Source organism: Radiomyces spectabilis (genome assembly GCF_025331425.1).
Source record: "Radiomyces spectabilis strain NRRL 2753 chromosome Unknown BYT42scaffold_2, whole genome shotgun sequence".
Classification (NCBI taxonomy): Eukaryota; Fungi; Mucoromycota; class Mucoromycetes; order Mucorales; family Radiomycetaceae; genus Radiomyces; species Radiomyces spectabilis.
In genome coordinates this window covers 891,670-912,976 of record NW_026251927.1, presented here as the reverse complement: position 1 = coordinate 912,976, position 21,307 = coordinate 891,670, and the positions used below count along the sequence as shown (strand labels likewise).

At 42.7% G+C, this 21,307-nt stretch overlaps 10 protein-coding genes across 10 annotated transcripts; 7 read left to right on the top strand and 3 right to left on the bottom strand.

Annotated features, from left to right (window-relative positions):
• The first annotated feature begins 114 nt into the window (after nucleotides 1-114).
• Nucleotides 115-1,683, top strand: BYT42DRAFT_555686 (alternative oxidase-domain-containing protein). Its single transcript, XM_051566700.1, has 4 exons — nucleotides 115-686; nucleotides 756-1,100; nucleotides 1,167-1,430; nucleotides 1,515-1,683. The coding sequence occupies exons 1-3, from the start codon at nucleotides 305-307 to the stop codon at nucleotides 1,331-1,333; spliced, it is 894 nt and encodes a 297-aa protein (XP_051427059.1). The 5' UTR covers nucleotides 115-304; the 3' UTR covers nucleotides 1,334-1,430; nucleotides 1,515-1,683.
• BYT42DRAFT_555684 (ribosomal protein S11-domain-containing protein) lies at nucleotides 1,428-2,531 on the top strand (the record flags this gene model as incomplete). The annotated part of the gene is made up of 4 exons (XM_051566699.1): nucleotides 1,428-1,430; nucleotides 1,515-1,683; nucleotides 1,880-2,095; nucleotides 2,164-2,531. The coding sequence occupies 4 exons, from the start codon at nucleotides 1,428-1,430 to the stop codon at nucleotides 2,229-2,231; spliced, it is 456 nt and encodes a 151-aa protein (XP_051427058.1). The 3' UTR covers nucleotides 2,232-2,531.
• A 120-nt stretch (nucleotides 2,532-2,651) lies between these two features.
• Nucleotides 2,652-4,670, top strand: BYT42DRAFT_555679 (acyl-CoA N-acyltransferase). Its single transcript, XM_051566698.1, has 6 exons — nucleotides 2,652-3,453; nucleotides 3,514-3,603; nucleotides 3,670-3,810; nucleotides 3,908-4,001; nucleotides 4,057-4,200; nucleotides 4,288-4,670. The coding sequence occupies exons 1-6, from the start codon at nucleotides 3,085-3,087 to the stop codon at nucleotides 4,644-4,646; spliced, it is 1,197 nt and encodes a 398-aa protein (XP_051427057.1). The 5' UTR covers nucleotides 2,652-3,084; the 3' UTR covers nucleotides 4,647-4,670.
• An 880-nt stretch (nucleotides 4,671-5,550) lies between these two features.
• Nucleotides 5,551-6,586, top strand: BYT42DRAFT_591797 (major facilitator superfamily domain-containing protein; the record flags this gene model as incomplete). Its single annotated transcript, XM_051570571.1, has 2 exons — nucleotides 5,551-6,163; nucleotides 6,246-6,586. 2 exons carry the CDS (start codon nucleotides 5,551-5,553, stop codon nucleotides 6,584-6,586), a joined length of 954 nt encoding a protein of 317 aa, XP_051427056.1.
• Nucleotides 6,587-7,922: 1,336 nt separating this feature from the next.
• Nucleotides 7,923-11,280, top strand: BYT42DRAFT_555674 (uncharacterized protein). Its single transcript, XM_051566697.1, has 8 exons — nucleotides 7,923-8,975; nucleotides 9,035-9,142; nucleotides 9,223-9,324; nucleotides 9,399-9,555; nucleotides 9,731-9,737; nucleotides 9,887-10,211; nucleotides 10,282-10,822; nucleotides 10,887-11,280. Exons 1-8 carry the CDS (start codon nucleotides 8,166-8,168, stop codon nucleotides 11,234-11,236), a joined length of 2,400 nt encoding a protein of 799 aa, XP_051427055.1. The 5' UTR covers nucleotides 7,923-8,165; the 3' UTR covers nucleotides 11,237-11,280.
• A 338-nt stretch (nucleotides 11,281-11,618) lies between these two features.
• On the bottom strand, nucleotides 11,619-13,270 carry BYT42DRAFT_490399 (cytochrome P450; the record flags this gene model as incomplete). The annotated part of the gene is made up of 2 exons (XM_051564001.1): nucleotides 11,619-12,195; nucleotides 12,255-13,270. The coding sequence occupies 2 exons, from the start codon at nucleotides 13,268-13,270 to the stop codon at nucleotides 11,619-11,621; spliced, it is 1,593 nt and encodes a 530-aa protein (XP_051427054.1).
• Nucleotides 13,271-14,785: 1,515 nt separating this feature from the next.
• Nucleotides 14,786-16,429, bottom strand: BYT42DRAFT_641643 (cytochrome P450). The gene is made up of 2 exons (XM_051572559.1): nucleotides 15,455-16,429; nucleotides 14,786-15,399 (listed from the first exon to the last, which is right to left on the bottom strand). The coding sequence occupies exons 1-2, from the start codon at nucleotides 16,414-16,416 to the stop codon at nucleotides 14,820-14,822; spliced, it is 1,542 nt and encodes a 513-aa protein (XP_051427053.1). The 5' UTR covers nucleotides 16,417-16,429; the 3' UTR covers nucleotides 14,786-14,819.
• A 1,027-nt stretch (nucleotides 16,430-17,456) lies between these two features.
• BYT42DRAFT_555666 (translation protein SH3-like domain-containing protein) lies at nucleotides 17,457-18,315 on the top strand. Its single transcript, XM_051566696.1, has 4 exons — nucleotides 17,457-17,474; nucleotides 17,542-17,748; nucleotides 17,898-18,142; nucleotides 18,209-18,315. The coding sequence occupies exons 2-4, from the start codon at nucleotides 17,543-17,545 to the stop codon at nucleotides 18,232-18,234; spliced, it is 477 nt and encodes a 158-aa protein (XP_051427052.1). The 5' UTR covers nucleotides 17,457-17,474; nucleotide 17,542; the 3' UTR covers nucleotides 18,235-18,315.
• Nucleotides 18,316-18,484: 169 nt separating this feature from the next.
• Nucleotides 18,485-19,278, top strand: BYT42DRAFT_555665 (cytochrome c oxidase assembly protein CtaG/Cox11-domain-containing protein). Its single transcript, XM_051566695.1, has one exon. It carries the CDS (start codon nucleotides 18,546-18,548, stop codon nucleotides 19,269-19,271), a length of 726 nt encoding a protein of 241 aa, XP_051427051.1. The 5' UTR covers nucleotides 18,485-18,545; the 3' UTR covers nucleotides 19,272-19,278.
• Nucleotides 19,279-21,036, bottom strand: BYT42DRAFT_555664 (uncharacterized protein). The gene is made up of 2 exons (XM_051566694.1): nucleotides 20,742-21,036; nucleotides 19,279-20,546 (listed from the first exon to the last, which is right to left on the bottom strand). Exons 1-2 carry the CDS (start codon nucleotides 20,859-20,861, stop codon nucleotides 19,614-19,616), a joined length of 1,053 nt encoding a protein of 350 aa, XP_051427050.1. The 5' UTR covers nucleotides 20,862-21,036; the 3' UTR covers nucleotides 19,279-19,613.
• Between the last annotated feature and the right edge of the window lie 271 nt (nucleotides 21,037-21,307).

The window sequence follows — 21,307 nt, the reverse complement described above, 5'->3', positions numbered from 1 at the left end:
TGCGTCATAATGATGAAAGCCAATGAAGGAATCCATTAAGTTTGGAAAGCTACATACAGTTTTATGTATGGTGGAAAGTTCACAAAAGGGCCACAATATAATGGTTTGGAAGCCGTGCAGTGAAGGTGCAAAAGGGATGCATAGGATGTGGATTTGAGGATGATGTCAAAATTGCACTGGATGAAACAAAACTATCGACAAAAGAATGATGCATGAATGACCGGACCTTTTTTTATTTTCTACATTTTTTGGCGACTTTTGTCATTGTAGATTGTGGTCTTCATTGTTCTCCCTTTGTGCAGTTATGTTGAGAACGTTTTTAACCTCTTCGCTCCGCACTCAAAGATTGGTGATCCACCGTACAGCGATACGAACATTATCGTATTCAGCTATTCGACATGATGAACTGTCCGATAAAGGAAAAAACGGTCGCCGTACAATACCAAAGGATATGTTGCGTGAAATAAGATCTTCCGTGCCCAAGCCAATGCGAAACGAATTCTCCCATACATTGTCCACAGAAGAGCTCAGAAAAATCGAGGTAAACAGCGATAGCCACTATGTCCCACAACGGATTGGCGATCGCCTCGCTTACAGGATCGTACGTATCCTTCGGCTGCTTCCCGACCTTTATTTTCGTGACGACCATTATATGAGAGCTTTGATGCTGGAAACCATCGCTGCAGGTAATGAAAAGTTTGGTCATTAGGTCACTACATCAACTTCGCCTAAAATATAGTCGCGATTTTTTGTAGTGCCGGGTATGGTGGGTGGCATGCAAAGGCACATGCGTTCATTAAGCAACTTGAAACCCGATACTGGCTGGATTATCCATTTGCTGCATGAGGCTGAAAATGAACGCATGCATCTGATGATCTTTATGAAATGTATACAACCCAATTTCTTCAATCGACTGCTCATTCTCTTTGCCCAAGGTGTATTCTTCAATTCGTACCTCCTACTCTACTGCATTTCATCCCAGACTGCGCATCGCTTCACCGGTTACCTCGAAGAAGAAGCCATCCATTCCTATACACACTTCCTCAACGACTTGGAGGCTGGAAAAATTCCAGACCGTCCTGCTCCTCAATTAAGTATCGGTAAGTTTCTTTTTTCGCCTAGGTTGCAAATAGAAAAGTGCTGAAAAAGCGGCCATCTTCCTTTAGACTATTATAATCTCCTTCCTTCGGCTACAATTCGTGATGTAGTGCTAGCTGTGCGAGCCGACGAAGCTCTTCATCGCGATGCAAATCATTATTTCTCTGACCGAATTGCTCATCATGATGAGGATTTAACAAAGGATATTCCGGGTGAGGATAAAAAGGAACAATAAAAATTAAAAGACCGATGTTGTTGCGCACCCGCGATTTTCGTCACGGATTCATCGCCAAGTGTGCTCCTTCTTTTCCATCCCTTATCCATCCGTCATGGTAAAATTGTGGATTCCATGCATCCATCCATGTGATCGTTACAAAAATACAGTATATTAAGTATATCATATAATCTTGCTTTAGTCTGGTAAGCGTGCTGCTCCCAAGAAGCAAGTTGAGCCTGTCACTCTCGGTCCCCAGGTCCGTGAAGGTGAACTCGTCTTTGGCGTTGCTCACATCTTCGCTTCCTTCAACGACACTTTCGTCCACGTTACCGATCTTTCTGGTCGCGAAACCATTTCTCGTGTTACTGGTACGTTAATCGCTGTAATTTATCTGCAAAAGGACTGCCCTCTTCTTGTAAGAGGTGTGAGCGGCGTGTGGGGTTAACCATACGCTGGACTGAGTGGTGAAAGACACACTCCAGCCCGTTGGTTTTTCAAGAAGATTTTTTATTCTTACCCACATCCCCCTCTTTGTTCCTTGTTTTGTGTTTTTCTTACTTGTAGGTGGTATGAAGGTGAAGGCCGATCGTGATGAATCTTCTCCCTATGCTGCCATGTTGGCTGCTCAAGATGTTGCTGCCAAGTGCAAGGAAGTTGGCATCAACGCTCTTCACATCAAGATCCGTGCTACTGGTGGTACCGGTACCAAGACCCCCGGTCCCGGTGGTCAGAGCGCTCTTCGTGCCTTGGCTCGTGCTGGTATGAGAATTGGTCGTATTGGTAAGTGCTCACATAAAGATCAAGCTTGTATTTTATTCATGCTGACCTTACTTTTTCTTTGCCTGCAGAGGACGTTACTCCCGTTCCCACCGACAGCACCCGCAGAAAGGGTGGTCGCCGTGGTCGCCGTCTTTAAGCGTCTCCTTCTTACCATTCTACGTTTTTCACATTTTATGCCCTGTTTTGTTTATTCAATAAACACCGTATAGGTTCATACATTATCTCATCTTTTTTTTCTTTCTGCATTCAATTTTGACTTGGCAAGCTGTGTAGCACTAAAATGAACACCATGTTGCAGAATTATTGGAAAGGTTGATGATACAGCATGTATACTGCATCTTTCGATAAAAACTCGAGCGCGACGGTAGCCGCGCGCATAAAGCAATCTAATCTCTCTACGACGCACGTTACTGTTTGTGTGTGTATGCACTGGGAGATTTCATTGCAAAAAGGAAAGCAGAATGAAAACGGTCAACATCATGTATTAATGAATCACGTGGCAAACATTGTCGGTATTTCAATCGATCTCAACACAGCAGATCCCTTTGCTGAGTCACCTCCTTCTTCAATACTGTCATTCTCCAACAACCTTTTCATGACCACAGGAAAAAAGGCGAACAAGATCGCAAAGTCTAAATCAAATACATATGCGAAAGGAAAAGCACGCAGAATACACAGCACTACCACCGAACCTGCAAGGAAAATCAATGCTGTCCCTACCAAGCATCCACCATTATACTCATCTTTGGAGGCTTTGTACCATAATCTGTCACCTCTGAACACAACTTTTGGCATGCCATACGCACGAGGACTTCCTGTTCGTAAAAGCATCGATCGTTTCGAGAACGCTAGACTATTAGCAGAGGTTAGTCGGAAAAAAAAGACGCGTCCGTCACCCGCCGATGAATAGCTGGCGACCGTGCCATGTCGAGAGGCTTAATCAAGATCGAATGTTGTAGGCACAACGTACTGATGTATCTGCTGAAAAAATGCAAACTTCCCACAAAGATGACACGTCTGCAGCAACGAGTTCGCGGCATGATCAATCCAGTTTATCAAACTCCGCGAAAACTACTTCCTCGAAAGTTCAACGGCGGGTGCTGCGACGACGTCATGATACTAAGCCTATACTTCCTATGGAGCCACTTTCCATCCGATTATCCCGCAGTTCATCAATCAATCAGATCAAATGTCAAAAAGAGCCGGGGCAGATTCGTAAAGTGAAGATTGGTCCGTATTTGATTGATGTATGGTACCTTGCGCCTTATCCCGAAGAGTACAGTCAGCTTGAAACTTTGTATATATGCGAGTTCTGTCTCAAATACATGAAGAGCGCCTTTGTTGCTAAACGACACAAAGTATGATATCATGCGTGCAGTAAAACTGTCAATACTCCAGTTTTCTTACAGCTGCGATAGATCAAATGTACCATGAAACACCCTCCAGGCGATGAGATATATCGCGATGGTCACTTATCAATATTCGAAGTGGACGGCCGCAAAAATAAGGTAACAATCCTAGAGGTCTCGCTACTTTCGAAATAAGCTTTCTTAATCCTCCATATTCATCCGTAGATCTATTGTCAAAATCTTTGTTTACTGGCGAAAATGTTCCTGGATCATAAAACCCTATATTACGATGTGGAGCCATTTTTATTCTACATTCTTACAGAAATGGATGAAAATGGTTGCCATTTTGTAGGTTATTTTTCCAAAGTAAGCCACTTTTTTTTTTTTTTACTTGTGTGGTAGTGCCACGTGTCATCTACGTTGAACAGTTTGTTAATCTTCTGGGGGTTGCTTTTTATCACAGGAAAAGAAATCATTGTTAGACTATAATCTATCTTGTATCATGACGTTACCTGCGCATCAACGTAAAGGCTATGGGCAGTTCCTTATTGATTTTAGTAAGTGCAACTATCTTTGATCGACATGCTCGTTGTTGACTGAAAAAGAAAATAGGTTATCTGCTTTCGCGCAAAGAAGGTAAAATCGGATCTCCGGAGAAGCCGCTTTCTGACCTGGGACTGCTGAGCTACCGAAAGTATTGGAAAAATACTCTGAGACGAGAGCTACGGGAACAAAAAGATTCGGTTACCATTGAAGGTATGTCCAACGAGAATCGACCTATTGCTGTTTGAAGAAAGGCCAGTTCATTGATTGTGTATTGTCATCCCCTGCGGCATCGAAAAGAATTGAGTCGACGAACATGTATGACCGTAGATGATGTGATATCAACACTAGAACTCAACAACATGCTTCAACGGCAGGCGAGCGGGCAATATGAAATTATAATGGACGATGAGACCGGTCACGGGAATGGAGGCAACCAGCACCTAGTCGCTAAACCGGAATTGTTGACTTGGGTACCCTATATGGCAGCAGTCAAAGGAGATGCAGGCGTCTTGAACGTACCACGAGAACCGACCATGACAGCCGCGGCAGCCGCGGCGGCGTCCGGTTCCCCAGTGGCTGCTCACCCACATGTTCGTCAAACATCTATACCCAGTCGTAGAGGAAGACCGCGAAAATATCCCAAGACTCCAACCTAAAAAAAAAAAAAACCAAAAAAAAAACCGTTCTAAATCAGAATCTCGCTTAAAATGGACATTTTCTGAGAATAAAAACAAAAAGCACTTTTCTCTTCCGATGGCATGAACGTGTGAGGAAGATCGTCCTACATAGTTGCGACCAGAGGAGCGGATCGAGTCAAGTTCGCACTGAACTTTTCAAAGTCCTCCGCGTTAAAATTTTTCTAGCGGTAAAAAAGAGCGGTGGTTTTAGTTCATTTTATAGTGCCTGAAGTAGTATCAACTCTCTTCTTCTTGAAGTATCCATCTTTCTGCACCGTCACTGTATGCGTTTTTTTTTCCTAAAAATGACCCATTCTGTTCCTAGTTTATCATCTACTCACACAAAACGCGAGATTGATGATGAGGAAGAAGCGAAAACAATCAGCGAAGAAAGAAGAGGCTCCACTGGTGGTTATCCTCACATACTTGAGACGGCTCCTTTCCCTGCATTAGGTTCACTGGAAGAGATCACACAGACAATCACTAAAAATAGTTCTCGTCAGGCTTCCGGTGACAAAGTCGATGTATCAGAGGCCCTGCCCTCGGAAGGATGGCGAAACCGCGGCTGGTTAGTGGTGATCTCTACATTTCTGGTCAATTTTTTCGCGTTCGGAACGATTTATTCGTGGGGAAATTTTCAGCGTTTGTAACTATTGCAAAATATTATATCATTTCTTCTACTAAAATTTTTTGATGGATCATCTACCAGTAACTTGTTGCTAAACTACCATGGACTTCTGGAAATAGATATTTACAAGACGTATATGCCGGTCAGACGGACGATTTCAAGATCGCTTTTGTCGGTACTTCAGCTACTGCTTGCTTATTATCATGCGGATTATTTTTGACACCGGTCATCCAACGTCTCGGTTACCGTGGAACTATGTGTATCGGTACAGTGGTGGCCCCTCTGGGACTGATATTGGCCAGTTTCGCCACCGAACTGTGGCATATTTATTTATCTCAAGGCATTCTGTTCGGCATCGGCGCTGCTTTTGTATTTTCAACTTCTATTACCCTCCCCAGTCAATGGTTTGTCAAGTATCGCGCTTTTGCCACTGGCATTGCCGTAAGCGGTTCCGGAGTAGGCGGCGTGGCCTTGTCACCTATGAGTCAAAATTTGATCGACACCGTCGGATATCGCAATGCGCTTCGAGCCATGGGCGGCATGGGATTTGGTATTCTTTGTATTGCTACTGCTCTTGCTTTCTCTCGTTGGAAACCGCCAGGTGACCGCTTTGTGATTATCGACCGATCGTTGATTAATTTTCATTTCTGTATTCTTCTCCTTTTTGGACTCATCGTGCCTTTTGGATATGTTGCACCATTTTTCCTTACACCCACCTATGCTGCATACATTAACGTCGATGCATCTAGAGGGGCTACTCTTGTATCAGTAATGTCAGCCATGAATGCTGTTTGTCGTATTGTGCTTGGTTTTCTTGCTGACTACATCGGTCGTTTGAATACCATGTTTATATTTACACTTATTGCAGGTACTTGGGGGAGGTTGCTCAAAACCTTCTTCATAATGTAGCAGAGATTAGTGTATTGATTCTTTTTTCTTTCCTCTTGCAGGTATCTTTTGTATGGTAATTTGGCAGTTCGCTACTAGTTACGGTTCTTTCGTTGCTTATGCAGTATTATACGGTTTAACGGGAGGTGGATTCGTCTCACTGTTTCCTGTGGTGACGGCTGACATTGTGGGTGTTGCTAATATTCAACGCGGACTCGGTATGTGTTACCTTGCCACAACGGTGGGCAATTTATTGGGGACACCCATTGCAGGTCTGTTACAAAAACACTTTGGATGGACGGCTGCTATCCAGTTTGCAGGAGCCCCTTCGGTCACTGCTGCTTTGGTAATATTGGTGCTGCGCCAAATCCGCAGTCGCGGAAAGATATTTATGAAAATCTAAAAAACGTTTTCATACTTTCATACTCCCATTAAAGTGCTTCTGTATATTTGTCAATCCAGTCATTTCCATGTCGCTTTCTGCAAGCATTGTAATTAAGTACGCTTTAAAACAAAATAGGAGAGAAATGGAAAACAAAACAAAACGGAAGTACTTATTAATTGCGATACCTCAGAAAGATTGTGATTGAAAAGTGCGCAGAAAGGTATATAGAAGATAATCGCATTACGGAATCTCATGTTGCCGATGAAACTCTGCGCAATATGACATAATTTTACCATGGTAAAGGACTCCTTTAGCTGTTGGACTGTAACCGCAATCATTGATCAGTAAAGTTGGCCCAATTCTGGTAATATCCAACACTCTTGCTAAACAAGCTTCTTCCATGATTGAACGGCAGCTCATTGCATTACGAAATGTTATGTGTCACCTGAATCAATCAGTATGCCATGATGTATTTTTCTCCTGGGATACACGTCTCAAATCTACCATACTGACAAATTTATTATTGCCGTAGCAACTATAGTCGTCGTTTGTGAGATAGCGGAAAATACTCCAACGGGTTCGGGAAAACCGGGTTTCTCCTAATCTTCAATATAGGTAGATAACGTGGAATCGAATCCCTGATAAGAAGGTGATAAAAGCTGGTTTTGCGCACACATGCTTTCAGTGCAATTTTGGGAGGTAATATAACGTATGTTGTTTGATCTGCGAAAGAGAGTACTTACTACGGTTGCAATCAGGTGGAGAACGATCAGCTGCCAGCTGAAAATGCTTAAACTGATGGAGACGCATTTGTCCGCGCATGCAGCCAGTATCCAGTCCGTTCTAGATAAATGCATCGACAAACTGTAACCGTACCTACATGGCAAGTGGCTGTTACTCCTAATTGAGCGCACACTATAAGCCCCGATTGCATGATCAACGCGACATTTTCTGACGTTAGCAACAAGAGGTTGTGTTTCAAACTGTATTGCCAAGGAACACCGTCAAAAATCCATTAATAGTAAGTGATGGCTCACGTTTCCAATTTACAGCGTAATACTAAATTTGGTGTATTGCCGATGTCAAACCGTTTCATTATGATGCTTTGATGGGCTACGGAGAAAATAATCGAGAAAAAAATTGCATTGAAGAGGGAAGCTGTAGGGGAAGCGCGAATTCCATATTCGCACTGCTCGATCAGTGCCACTTTCAAAAAAGTAGAAAGCGCGATTTGTTACTGATTCTTTGATCTATGTGATTCTATTTCAAAGGATCAAGGGCTCGCTGCGCCCCTGAACTGTTCAAAACTGCTTCACACTGACCGTTGCCCGTCTTTTTTCCTAAAATATAGTATATTGTCTCTTCTTTTTCTCTCTTTCTCAAGAGAAAAACGGATACAGAAGGTAGGATCAAGGAGTACTGGAGAAAATTTGATCTGTCAAAGGCTCTTTTTTTTTAAGGAGAGACCCAACCATGTACGTAGTTTCGTCGGTGGCTGCTTATATCTCTACGATATGCATCGTTTGCCTTCTTCTGTTTCCTGTTCTTTCTACCACCCCTCTTATACTGCTCATACCTTTTTCTTTAAGCCAACTGAATGATGACAAGACTATGGTCTTCGGCTGCTATCAGCAATTTGGAGAATAGCAAACGGAAACATTCATCGATTTTGTTACCACCTGTGGCGGGCCATTCAACTCCCGCTCTTCCACGCATAGTATCCTCTGAAACGGATCTGCTACATTGTCCGGAAGACATTCCGTCCTGGAACGATTCACCCTACAGTACTACTCATCTAAAATCACTCAATGGGCGACGCGCTTCTTGTTCACCGCAAATTTCATCTGCACTCATCAAAAATGGTCGCAAAAAAGTGACATCAATGATTCTTCCTCGATCACCAACCACTTCCAGCATCACGACTTGTGACTCCAATCCTTCCATTAAACAGTTTCCATCCGCCCGTAGACCCCGCCAATATGCTTCGATAACTCAGTGGTTTTTATCCGGATCCGAGACCGAACAGCAAAAGAAGCATAAAAAGCTCAAAGATTCCATCAAAGTTATACGACCGATCGCCATGCCTTGTGCTACCAACGTTGTGCCAACGTCGATTCGATCCTCCAGCATTGTTTCGAATCCTCTGGAAGAGAATGAGATCAAAAGAGAACGTGTGATTCAGGAACTATTTCTCACCGAAAAATCGTACCAAAAGGATGTGGCGCTCATCAAAGAAATTTACTATGATCAGATCCGGACCCTGCCATCGACTTTTTTTACAATCGCTGATATCAAACTTGTATTTTCCAACTTGTTAGCTATTCTGGATTTCGAAAAGGATTTCATCGAACGCTTGACAGAAGCTTTGGAAAATAAACGATCCATTGCTCGAGTTTTCATGCTACTGGTAAGCGCGACATTGTCGCCAAAAGAAGAATTCATCGTTAATTGACAAAACCTATTGAGATGGCCCGTATGGACGAAATTTACTCTGAGTACTGTAAACGACACGATGACGTTGTTGCAAAATTGCAGGAACTCCAAAATAAACCTCACGTAGCCCAATTTCTGGATGCAAGTAATCTAAACTTTATCCTGGCTGCGGAAACCAGGTCAATGATTGCAACGGCTCGCTAATGCTCCTCTTGGAATAGGCATGCAAAGCTCAAATGAAAGGACGCACAATGAGCTGGGATTTAGCTAGCTTACTCATCAAACCTGTTCAGCGTGTTCTGAAATATCCTCTTCTTCTAAAGGTGGGAAACGAAAAACGAAAATGGTTAACAAATAGAAGCAACAAATAATCGCTTCTGATCATTCTCTATTATAGGAAATATTATCCTTGACTCCATCCAGCCATGCTGAATATGCTGATCTAGTGGCTGCTACTAAAGGGATTCAGCATGTTGCTGATCGCATCAACGAAATGAAGCGCCGCAGAGATATCGTGGGCAAAATCGTGCATGAGAAGAGAAAAATGGAACTGAGTGTAAGTGATTAGCTTTCCTACTTCTTTTTATCTTTGATGGTTCTGCGTAAAAGCGTAGAAGGGCGAAAAATCCAGCGTGCGAGAGACAGTGAATTGCGATCTATAACAAAAAAGATGAAAGGAGTTGAATAAGGAACAAGGGGAGGGAGCCAAGGGGCACTGGCTAGAGGGAGTTGATGTGTAGCGTCATCTGTATTGAACAGCATTAACGGAGACCAGATATTTTAGGTTGTGTAAGTTGGACTGTTGCTGTTCTTGTTTGCTACAAAACATTACCGACAAATGGGAACGTGGAATACCTGGAAACTAAGAGAATAAGTGTTTCATAGACACAGCATCAACAAATCTCTTACCCGTCGTGCACAACGATTAAAGCAAACCTCTGGGTTAGCTGGCCTTGCAACGCATGATCCCGTTTTCGATAGATTATATCGCCAATTTGAGAGACAAAGAGATGCGGGACGGCAGTTAATACACGACATTGAAGAATGGGTGCGACAGACAAAACAGCATGACACTCATTTATGCTTCTTGGCCATGCGGTTGGAAAATCTTTACGATGGCAATCCACGGTCCAAGAATTCGTTGAAAGACAGTTTACGAGCTTACGTTAGATTGACTGATAACTTTGCTCAAACCACATCCCATTTCCTGGTAAGCGTAGAAAGCTTACTTGACTTTATTCACGGGTTGCCCTATCCTCATTTCTTCGTACTTGTTTCAGGGACATCGATTGCATAGCTTTATCCGGCAGTTGGAAACATTTCTTCGCGAGTTTGACAGCCCGGCCCAAGTGATACAAAGGAGAATGATTAAGCTACTTGATTATGATCGTGTGCGTAGCATGAAATCTAAAGGCACTTCGCCTGACAAGTATTTACAAGCTTCTGCTGACGCTTATCCATCCATTAACGCACAACTGCTGGATGAACTTCCCATATTCCTCAAGCTTACATCGCGGTACTTTGATCTGTTAATTGCCGACCTTGCCAATATTCAAACCCAATACTACGATTATCGTGCTCAAGAGTGGCACCATTTCGCGCAATTGTATCTCCAAGGAGCATTATCCAGCAATATTGTTGGGGGATACCAGGAAGCAATGATGCATGTACCCAGTTTGAAAAGTTTTCGATTTTTTCAACCGGCACGCCCACGTTCTCTACCCGAAAAAACACAGCCATTTCAAATAAGCGCCTATCATCCTAGCAGGTCGTCTGCCGATGATTCATATTTTCGACGTACATATAATTCGTGGAATTATGGTAAGAGTTTGGCTGTAGGGATGTCATTATGTGTTCGAAACTCGTATTAATGAGCTTTCCTAAGAAAAAACACCCATTCCGTCAAACCACTACACACAACAACGACTGGGAGATTATCCTCGCTCTAATATTAGTCTGAATCGATATGCACCGATTCACGAAGATGAACAGCGCTTGGTATCTTCGTCATCCCTTTTCGATGGCTGCGAACCAATTTTCGAATGCTTGGTAATAACACAATACCAAGCGATCAATCCAGAATACCTTACGATACAGCAAGGTGATATCCTACAAGTGTGGCTAGCTGATAACGATCACAGTAATACACGAGAAACGTGGTGGTATGCTAGTCTTGAAAAGCGACTGGAGACAAAATATGGCTGGATCCCAGCCTGGCATTGCCATAAACTCTAAATGCGAAATAAATGTACTAAACCTTGTTAAACACCGTGAAGATATACAATTTAGTGCTTTTATATGTAAAATCGTCTTTTTTCAAAAGCGGTGAATTCACATTTTCCTTGCAACGGAACAAGTTGTCGATGCTGATCTTTTTTTTTTATTACTGTAAATGAGCTGAGTTCCATGTATTGATAAGAACAAGACGCCATAACATAATGAACAGTTTTTAAATGCAAGAAATTAAACTGTTTGGGTGTCCGCCGCTCTACAAACACAGGCCATTCTTTGCTTCGGCAAGCGATTACATAAAGAGGCGGCGATCTAAGTTTCTGCTTGAACATGGTCGCTGAAGCATTTTCTTTTTTATGACATTTTACGTAACAGTACCCATCGTTTATATCTTTTGTATTAACAGTTGCATATCATGTTTTGGTGCAAGAGTGATTTGATGTTTGATGCCTGGCTCAAAACCAGGCTTTTCCGAAAAATGAAACTCCTTTAGCAGAACAGCTAAAGCGAGTTTCATTTCTGTCAAAACAAGTCGATTACCAATACAATGGTGCGGCCCAGCCAAGAAAGGCATGTAGATGTAGGGATCGATATTGTTTGCGGGTGCTTCATTCCAGCGGGAAGGACGAAACAAATGTGCGTCATCGCCCCACCACTCTCGGTCACGATGGGTTATGATAGGAGCAAGCAAGACGAACGTATCTTTAGGTATCAAATGCTCGCCTAATAAGGTGTCTTCTGTCGTTGTACGCACGGTGACGGGCACAGGAGGAATGATCCGAAGTGTCTCTTTAACGATATTGCTTAGCAGCTGCAACTGGTGGATGGTGTCATAGGAAAGGATCTCCGCTTGTTCAGATTCAAATGCCTGTTTGATTTCCTTGCGAACATCATGCTGGATGTCGGGATGCTTAGCAAGAAGCCATAGAGTCCACGACAATGCGACAGCCGTTGTTTCGTGTCTGCCGTTACATTATTAAAAGTCACGAAATGCATTAATATGTAGCAGGCCTAAACATACCCTGAATGTAAGAAAGTAAGACATTGGTGTTGCAGTTCTACTGTTGATAATCCGCGGCCGGTGTCGTCGTCAATTTCTTTCATCATATGTCCCAGTACGCCACTTATATTGGCACCGGCACTCTTACGTTGCAATGCTTCTTCTACCATGGCCAAGGCTTCTTTATGTAAAGTTATCAGAGCGCGTTTAACCTTGTTATTTTGCTTTGTCGGAATATCTCGAACTTTTCGAAACCAGGGATAGACAAAGCAGAGCAGATACATCCAGAGTGGCTCCATAAAGTGCACAGCTCCATAAGCTTCCAATAAGCGATGTCCTCTAGTCGCTTCGTTATGATCCAAACACTGAAAATTCTGACCAAACGCTGCACGAGCAATTACATCCAAAGTCATAGAACGGAACGCTTCCAAAGCAAAGATTGTCACAGGTTTATCCGAATCTACTTGCTCCAGCCATTGGTTCCGTAGTTCGATGATCGGCGTCACCATCAAGGGAATAAGCTGGCGAATCATTGGCACAGAAAAAGCGGGGTTGAGCATTTTCCTTTGCTGGCGATGCATTTCTCCTTCGGCGACAATCAGGCCATTGCCAATCCGGGATGCCAAGTATTTTCTTGTGCTTAAGGGCTTGACAAAGATCTCATGCTTCGTAGCCAAAATCTGTTTCATCAGCTTTGGATCTGCGATCACAACATGTGGTTCATAGCCGAGGGCGCGATAGCGAAAAACGTTGCCGTACTGCTTAGTCCATAAAGTCAAGCATTCAAGCAATGAAGTCGTCAGGATTTGCTTCGCATTGCCTGAAAATGGTATCCATTCCATAGACGGACCTGGAAGCTGATTCGCAGAGTGCAAAAATATTCGATAGACGATAAGTTGGTAGAATATCAATGATAGGATCGCTAGTAGTCCGATCCATGCAAGACGATCGTATGATAGTATGTACTTGGAGTCCAAAGACGTTTTTGTAAGTGAGTAGTCCGTCTTGTTGAAAATATCGTAGAGTTTCACCGACATCTGTGAATGGGGAAGAAAAAGGTAAATCCTCTCTTTCCTCAAAATAGGTCCATATAAACAAGAAAATGCCTACTGGTGATCACGGAATCTAATTAAGGCCAGAGTTCAGGAGTGAGACCTTGACAATAAACCAAAACTTGACGTGCTGCGGGTCCCATGCCATAATAAAAAATTATGTTCCTTAAATCAACTTTTAACAAAGTGAATTTCATGTTCCTATTACGATAGTTGACCGAGAAGAAGATCAAACTATTTTTACTTTTTTATGTTCGACAATTTGAAAACCGGGCTTTTTTGATGGTGACACCCATTAATAGAGATCGCCATAAATTTTCTTCCTCACTGTGATTCACTGTCGAGATCTGCAATGGTGAAAACTCCTTTCGCTCGTAGATGCAGAATTCTCAAACCAATAACTGATACATCGCATACGAGTTTTTTCATGAACAGCGAGTGCACTAAAGTCCTCTAAGAGCTTTCCAAACTTTGTCCGTTTAACTTTTTTGGTCATCTATACAGATTTATCACCGCCTGTACTAAGGACGAGATATTTTTAGACCCTTATTTTGATATTGTCCATTAAGTGCGACCGACTTTGAAGAGCATGCGCTGAGAACATAACAGCACTTTCGCGAATTTGACATTATGCACATCTCGCGACGACAACAAGCGTCACAGAAGTATGTGTCCAAAGAATGGCACCAAAACAAAGGCCGAACCCCCAATTGAGTGTCCAGTTGTTGCTTAAATATATCGCCTTTAAACTCTTTTGTCCAACACACCTGTCGACTTTTACGGGGCTCCTAATTTTACATGAGGAATAGTTTCAATTTTTATGGTCAAAACATCGAGCGCTTAGAGCTATGATATGCTGAAAAAAATAATATGGGAGTGGAATGGCCCCATCTATATTAAATCAATCGATTTACGCTGAAATATGGTTACCACCTAGAATTTTTACCCACTTTACTAGCTCTAAAAGTCCGTGCGATTTATTGATCGACTTGCCAACTCCTATTTTGGAAAGCCTCAAATAATTGATTGTAAGGGGTTTGCCCCTTGCGAAAGGCTTATAGACTTATAATCCTGCAAAGGCAACAAAAGATATGTCGAAGGCTTTGCAGGAGGAATGTAAGACGCATCTTCCCACAGGAGCTGAAGATATCCTCTATTATCTGACATGAGTTTAGATAATTGGTTAGCAATAAACTTCTTTCCGAATTTTGGTCTTTGAAGCGCATTTACTAGAATTTGAGAAGATTATGAGCAAAACCTATCGAAAGGAACCGACAACAAGAAAACTCAAACGATAAAGGCATCCTCAGAGCGTCACCTACTCGTTCGGATTAGAAAATTTGTATGCTCAAATGATTTTGACTCATCGCTGCTGTAATGACGTATTACAAGGTATAGGAAAAACATTAATCTTGTGTGAAAACTAAGATACGGAGTCCTGTAATGTTCAGTGACCTAACTTTTTTGAAGAACCATCGAGCAAACAATCATTGAAGTCTTCTCATTTTTATTGCATCTTATGAATAGTATTTTATCAGTCTATCTTTTGCATTAACAGTTGCATATCATATTTTGGGGCAAGAGAGACCTGATGTTTGAAGCCTGGTTCAAAGCCTGGTTTTTCCGTAAAGTGAAAGTCCTTCAGAAGAATAGCTAAAGCCAGTTTCAGCTCTGCCCACGCGAAACGATGGCCAATACATTGATGTGTACCGGCCAAGAAAGGCATGTAGATGTAGGGATCGATCTCATTTGCGGGCGCTTCATTCCACCGGGAAGGACGAAATAGGAGGGCGTCGTCGCCCCACCACTCTTGCTGCCGGTGGCTTGCAAAGGGAGCAATCATGACGAACGTGCCTTTCGGTATCAAATAGTCACCAACCAGGGTATCTTCTGTCGCCGTACGTAAAGTGACGGGAATAGGAGGAACTACCCGAAGTGATTCTTTGCAGATATTGCTCAGCAGCTGCAACCGCTGGATAGTGTCATAGGGAAGGGTCTCGGATTGTTCAGCTTCAAACGCCTGTCTGATTTCCTTGCGTACTTCATGCTGAATGTCAGGATGCTTAGCCATAAGCCATAGAGTCCATGAGAATGCAAGAGCCGTTGATTCGTGCCTGCCATAGATGATGTAAGCTAACTGGACAAATACATGGCATGAGTTCAACCTACCCAGCATGTAAGAAAGTAAGGCATTGATCTTGTAGTTCCTTCGTTGATACTCCATGGTCAGTGTCGCCATCTATTCCTTTGAGCATTTGTCCCAATACACCGATAATATCGGCCCCGGCAGCCTTGCTTTGTACAGTTTCTTCTACTATAGCCAAGCTCTCTTCATGTAGCGTGGACAGAGCACGTTTGAACAGAATATTTGGTGTCGTTGGAAGATCACGAAATCTTCGAACCCAAGGCCAGATAAAACACAATAAATGCTGCCATCTTGGTTCCAAGTGTTGCACATCTTCGTAAGCTTTCAAGAAGCGACTGCCTCTAGTCCCTTCTTTACGATCTAGGCATTGAAAATCTTGGCCCAACACTGCACGTGCGACGACGTCTAAAGTCATGGAAAGAAAAGCTGGTAGAACATTGACCGTCACGGTTTTACCAGAATCGACTTGCTCCAACCACAGGTTCCGCAATTTTATAATCGGCATTGCCATCAACGGGTAAATTTGGCGAATAGCTTGTACGGAGAACAGAGGATTAAGGACCTTTCGTTGCTGGCGATGCACCTCTCCTTCTGCAACAACCATGCCGTAGCCCAGCCGTATCGCCAGGCCTTCCCGTACATGTAAGGGTTTGACAAAGATATCATGTTTTGTCATCAACACCTGCTTCACCAGTTTTGGATCCGTAATGACGACGTGTGGATCATATCCAGGGGCGCGATAACGAAAGATGCCACCATACTGCTTGCTCCATAAGACCAAACATTCGAGGATTGACATTGTCAGGACTTGTTTCAAATTGCCTGAAAATGGTATCCATTCTATAGGCGGACCTGGAAGCTGATTCGCAGGATGTAAATAGAGACGATAAACGATGCGTTGATACAATACTGTAAGCAAAATTGCTAGTAACGCAGTCGCTGCAAGCCAGTCATACGATATTACGCTCTTAGGGTCCAAAAGCATCCTCAAAGATGAGCAACTCGTTTTTTGCTTCTTCAGGATAAAAACGATATTTATAAGTAAAATGGAAGCAACATTAACGACTGTTCCGTGTGGCTAAGGAGGTTGAGTATTGCAACAGAGCGTCAAATAATGCACATCTTATCGATCTGCCACGAGTAATTCAGCCGGTGCAGCTCAATCGATCAAAAAAAAAGAAAAAGGAGGTTACTCCGCATAAAAGAGCCAACTACACAGGGTCATTCGTCTGAAAACCATTTACCATGTCACTTTTACATTGATCTCAACAACGTTAACGGAGTTTCCTCACTGATATTTAAAAAGTGACTCCCAAAAATGCTGCAAGGACTGCATCTAACGAACAGGCACACATGCCCTGTTGGGGATAATTATTCCATGTTCGCAAGTGGCTGTTGCATCTGGGTTGCAGATGTGATTGTTCCTCTGACATTTCGTTGTATCTCTTAACTTTAGCCTGTTTCAGCTGTTGCGCATAATGGTGATCCATTCATTGTGCCTATACCATCCATATTCCATTGGTCACTATGATCTTGCACACACGAGCGTTTGACTCAATTTAAAGTAGAAATCATTTTGGCATCCTGAGTTTGACCTGTTGTCGGCATATTAGATTGGATATGACTTTTTTACATTGTTAGTGCGAAATCCATGTCCGCACACCCACTGTTCTTTCATATTTGAGAACTGTGCTTGGTATAAGAATAGCATAGGAACCTCATTACATAGTATTCCAAAACATTTAAAAAATTAGCTTTTTTTACAATCCGCAATTTTATTGACCAAACATACAACTTCGTCTTTCGCGCTTTGCCGTTTTAATTGGAGAATAAACTCCTTCACCGTCGATTGATCCCCGCAAGCAAAGCAGTTTTAAAAAGGGGACTATCTTGGTTCGAACCAATCATACTATATGATCCTAGTTTGAGCATCTCCGGGCCAAAAAATTTTCTGCTCCACGTCATATTTTTCATGGTATAAAAGGAATTAGCTCGCTTATAGTTTGTAACTGTTGCTGTTTTTCGCTTGACTTATAGCATCAAGTGGGTAAAAATTAATGGTAGACTGGGAGAGCATTTGGCTCACCTTCAATGTTATGATTTGATATAGAATGTCTGACGATCACGATCATACTTTCGAGTCCACCGATGCTGGTGCTTCTTTGACCTTTCCCATGCAATGCTCTGCCTTGAGAAAGAACGGCCACGTGGTTATTAAAGGTCGCCCCTGTAAAATTGTGGAGATGTCCACCTCCAAGACTGGTAAGCACGGTCACGCCAAGGTACACTTAGTCGGAATTGACATCTTCACTGGAAAGTAAGTATTGGAGAATAGCTTATTAACAAAAGTGTTGGTGAAAAGCATCTATCCTCCTGGTCGGGCTATTTCCTTCCGGACTTGGAGGTTTCATGCAATTCCCAAATATGGTAATCTTAATCAGCAAACTTATCATCTCATTTCAACAGGAAGCTTGAAGATCTTTCGCCCTCTACTCATAATATGGATGTGCCCAACGTTGTCCGTAATGAATATGTATTGATCAATATTGATGATGGTTATCTTTCGTTGTTACTTCCTGACGGTGATACCAAGGATGATGTAAAAGTGCCCGACACCGATATTGGAGCTGCTATCGAAGCTCAGTTCGAAGAAGGCAAGGAATTGTTGGTCTCTGTCGTAGCTTCTATGGGTGAAGAGCATGCTTTAGCTTGTAAGTGATATATATTCAGATACGAAAAAGAAGTCCCTGCTGATAAATGCCTGTCATGTTTTATAGTCAAGGAAGCTCCCAAGACCGATTAAAATTGGAATGCTGATTGTTAGCCACAAATCATTACCCTTGTATATCGTGTATATTTTTTTCTTGTTTATACTCATTCAAAGAGAAGATTATTCCAAACATCATGATGATATCTAGATTCAAGTAGCAGAAAAGTGTCCCTAACAATTCAGAAGGGAAAAATTTTCGTTTCGTCAATTGACGGTTGTTCCGATTGGATGACCATCAAAAAAAGGAACACGCTTTTATTTTCTTTGCGGGAAACCAAAAAAAAAAAAAAAAAAAAAAGTTGCGAATGGTGTGATTGCGGGTTCGTCAACAATCATCTTATGCAATGGCCAGCCGATTCGTTCGCCGTATATCCAGTTTTCGTTTTCTTCCAGTAACAGCACGGCCCACGTGTTTGTCGCATGCTAATATTCCTCGTCAGTCTCACATTGCGCCTCTGAATCGACGATGGGCCAGCACAGCCAAAGAATCAGCCGACAATAAGAGCAATGCGTCAGCTGGCATGTATGCTGCTGCTCTTTTCATCAGCATGCTTGGTTTATCCTATGCTGCCGTGCCTTTGTATCGATTATTCTGCGCTAGCACAGGTTACAGCGGGACGCCCGTAACGGATAAGAGCCGCTTTGGACCGGAACGTCTGGTGCCGAAAGACGAAAAGAAAAGAATACGAATTACATTTGAAAGCAACACATCCGACGCTTTGCCTTGGTCGTTCAAGCCCGAATTGCGCGAAGTATGGGTTGTTCCTGGCGAAACGGCGTTAACGTTCTATCAAGCCAAGAGCAAAGCAAAAGAAGATATCGTAGGCATTGCCACTTACAATGTCGCACCTCATCGAGCAGGCTCGTATTTCAATAAGATTCAATGTTTTTGCTTTGAAGAACAGAAGTTATCTCCTGGCGAAGATGTGGACATGCCCGTATTCTTTTTCATCGATCCGGATTTCCTTGAAGATCCCTACATGAAGGACGTTAATACCATCACGCTGAGCTACACATTCTTTAATGCCAAATATGCAAAGCACTTGAGCCCAGGTCAGCCTCAATCTTGATAGAACATAATATTGTCATAATCGAATCTTATTATTATCACGCGTCAAAACGGGAAATAAAAAAATAAGGGCAAAAAATTTTGATGTCATGGACAAGGTATGGTTCGTGTATGTACACAGGTATCTAGAAGGGGCAATAATATCAAAATAAACAAAAAGGAAGCTATAGACTAAAAAAGACAAAATGCATATAAAAAGCAATTAATGGCAGAGAAATGAGCAATAGGAGGACGATATCAAGGTTTTAAGGGAGGAGGGTCCGAAGAAGAGAAATTGTAATGGAATCTACGATAGACAAGGGTTGAGCGCAAGAGCGATAATGAGCGTTTGACAGCGACAGACTCAGCATGATCTGCTTCGGATGCTTGTTGGGGAGATGTAGTACAAATTGGACTGATGCAGGATGTCTGTACGGGAAGCGGCCATATGAGCTTGTTGTTGCGAGCTCAAGGAAGAGGAGGAGGAAGACGGAGACAGCATGGACTGTTCATGCATCTGTTCAAGGTGTAAGCGTTGTTGCAAACGTTCCTGAGGATCATCATCGTGGTTATATTCGCTTGGATGAATAATGGATGCCATGACAGGCGGCGAAGACGGCATAGAAGAATGGAGCAGAGATGAGGTTCCAGATTCTTTATCCATAACCGTGACGGGCGATGTCGATCGAGGAATTGAGTAAGATGATAAAGATGAAGAAGTTGACTTCCTTGACCAATGAGGAATGAAAGCTGAAAAAAAGCGAGATGAGGAACTGCTTGTTGTACTACTGAGACTGTGCATCGAGTGATTAGAAGGCCGACGGCCCGGTTGATCGTTCAGGGACGATGTGGAGAAGAAGGAAGCCGATGAGGAACTGAGACTGTGGCAACTACTAATCGATTCTGCTGATCGTTGGCTGCGTAGAACACGAGGTTTCGGGGACAACAGGGACGCATATGATTGACTGTTCATTGGTTGCTTCTGACAACTAGATGAGGATAATGGCGGTGATAATGGCGTTGATGGTAATGGCGCCGGTGTATGCATATCCAGTCTCTTCAACCATTTATCAAGGACGCTGGTGGAGTTGATTACTTCCTCTTGCAGGTGCGAAATCCACAAGTGCATGTTTTCTTCAGAATCGGCCTGCAACACGTAATCCGGTCGTTCTTGCTTCTGCTCATCATTGGATAACAGAAGAAATGTGTGGAGTCGTTGTGATGACTTTTTCGCGGGTGCATTAGATATAATGTGGTAATGGTCGAGGTCGATAATGGTTTGTGGAATCGGATCGCTCTATTTCTGTCATTAATCATACTGGACCTCATCCAAACTGTCTTCTTTTTTTCAATCAATTTGTTCCTTCGCGCTCGATCGATCAACTGGGATCAACCGCTCTTCTTCCTCGCATACTACTGTTGCTTTTTCTCTATCGTTTCCCCCCCCCTTTTACACATCCGCATAGTTTATATGCTGGTATATGATCATTACCTCGTTTTTGTAATACCGAAGTTCACGGCCCTCTAACACAAAATACCGCCGTACAAATGTTTTGCATACTCCGTGTTTCTGTTTATTAAGCCAGCCTTTGAGGGAAATAGAGGAAGTCATTATAGATTGTCTAAAAGTGAAGGAAGTGGTAAAAAAGTGTAAAAAAAAGGAGTTTGAAGAAATGAAAGAAAGTAAGTAAAAAAGGCAAATGAGAAAACAAGCAAGAAAAGGAAAAATGGCAATAACAAATGAATCTTTATATGTTTTGGGTTCACGGCACTTTTTTTCTTGCCCCTCATTCTCCTAAAAAATTCCCTCACACGCACACACGCACGCAGACACGCACACCGACGCCCACATTTTTTTGCCTTTTTTTTTACTCTGGTCTCCTTTTACTTCTATAAGAAGTTACACCGCAATAAAACCTAAAGCAAGGTAACACTACCAAACAAGGCAAACTCAAAAACACCTACTCCTTTCTTCTTAATCGTCCGCGGCAAACTGGGGTTTGCCGATTTTCTCTTTGATATCGTTCAGTCCCCTCCCCCCTGTTCATCATGAAGTCG

Bases quoted from the DNA above. Each gene is read 5' to 3' on its own strand.
- BYT42DRAFT_555674 (XM_051566697.1), top strand. From the start codon at position 8,166: ATGATGACAAGACTATGGTCTTCGGCTGCTATCAGCAATTTGGAGAAT. The intron at 9,325-9,398 runs GTGGGAAACGAA...TCTCTATTATAG, and splicing joins AATATCCTCTTCTTCTAAAG to GAAATATTATCCTTGACTCC. The intron at 10,212-10,281 runs GTAAGCGTAGAA...TACTTGTTTCAG, and splicing joins AAACCACATCCCATTTCCTG to GGACATCGATTGCATAGCTT.
- BYT42DRAFT_555666 (XM_051566696.1), top strand. From the start codon at position 17,543: ATGTCTGACGATCACGATCATACTTTCGAGTCCACCGATGCTGGTGCT. The intron at 17,749-17,897 runs GTAAGTATTGGA...TCATTTCAACAG, and splicing joins ATTGACATCTTCACTGGAAA to GAAGCTTGAAGATCTTTCGC. The intron at 18,143-18,208 runs GTAAGTGATATA...CATGTTTTATAG, and splicing joins TGAAGAGCATGCTTTAGCTT to TCAAGGAAGCTCCCAAGACC.
- BYT42DRAFT_555679 (XM_051566698.1), top strand. From the start codon at position 3,085: ATGCAAACTTCCCACAAAGATGACACGTCTGCAGCAACGAGTTCGCGG. The intron at 3,811-3,907 runs GTAAGCCACTTT...TTTTTATCACAG, and splicing joins TTGTAGGTTATTTTTCCAAA to GAAAAGAAATCATTGTTAGA. The intron at 4,201-4,287 runs GTATGTCCAACG...GGCATCGAAAAG, and splicing joins AGATTCGGTTACCATTGAAG to AATTGAGTCGACGAACATGT.
- BYT42DRAFT_555686 (XM_051566700.1), top strand. From the start codon at position 305: ATGTTGAGAACGTTTTTAACCTCTTCGCTCCGCACTCAAAGATTGGTG. The intron at 687-755 runs GTAATGAAAAGT...GATTTTTTGTAG, and splicing joins GCTGGAAACCATCGCTGCAG to TGCCGGGTATGGTGGGTGGC. The intron at 1,101-1,166 runs GTAAGTTTCTTT...ATCTTCCTTTAG, and splicing joins TGCTCCTCAATTAAGTATCG to ACTATTATAATCTCCTTCCT.
- BYT42DRAFT_555665 (XM_051566695.1), top strand. From the start codon at position 18,546: ATGGCCAGCCGATTCGTTCGCCGTATATCCAGTTTTCGTTTTCTTCCA.
- BYT42DRAFT_555664 (XM_051566694.1), bottom strand. From the start codon at position 20,861: ATGACTTCCTCTATTTCCCTCAAAGGCTGGCTTAATAAACAGAAACAC. The intron at 20,547-20,741 runs GTAATGATCATA...TGACAGAAATAG, and splicing joins TTCGGTATTACAAAAACGAG to AGCGATCCGATTCCACAAAC.
- BYT42DRAFT_641643 (XM_051572559.1), bottom strand. From the start codon at position 16,416: ATGCTTTTGGACCCTAAGAGCGTAATATCGTATGACTGGCTTGCAGCG. The intron at 15,400-15,454 runs GTAGGTTGAACT...CATCTATGGCAG, and splicing joins CTTACTTTCTTACATGCTGG to GCACGAATCAACGGCTCTTG.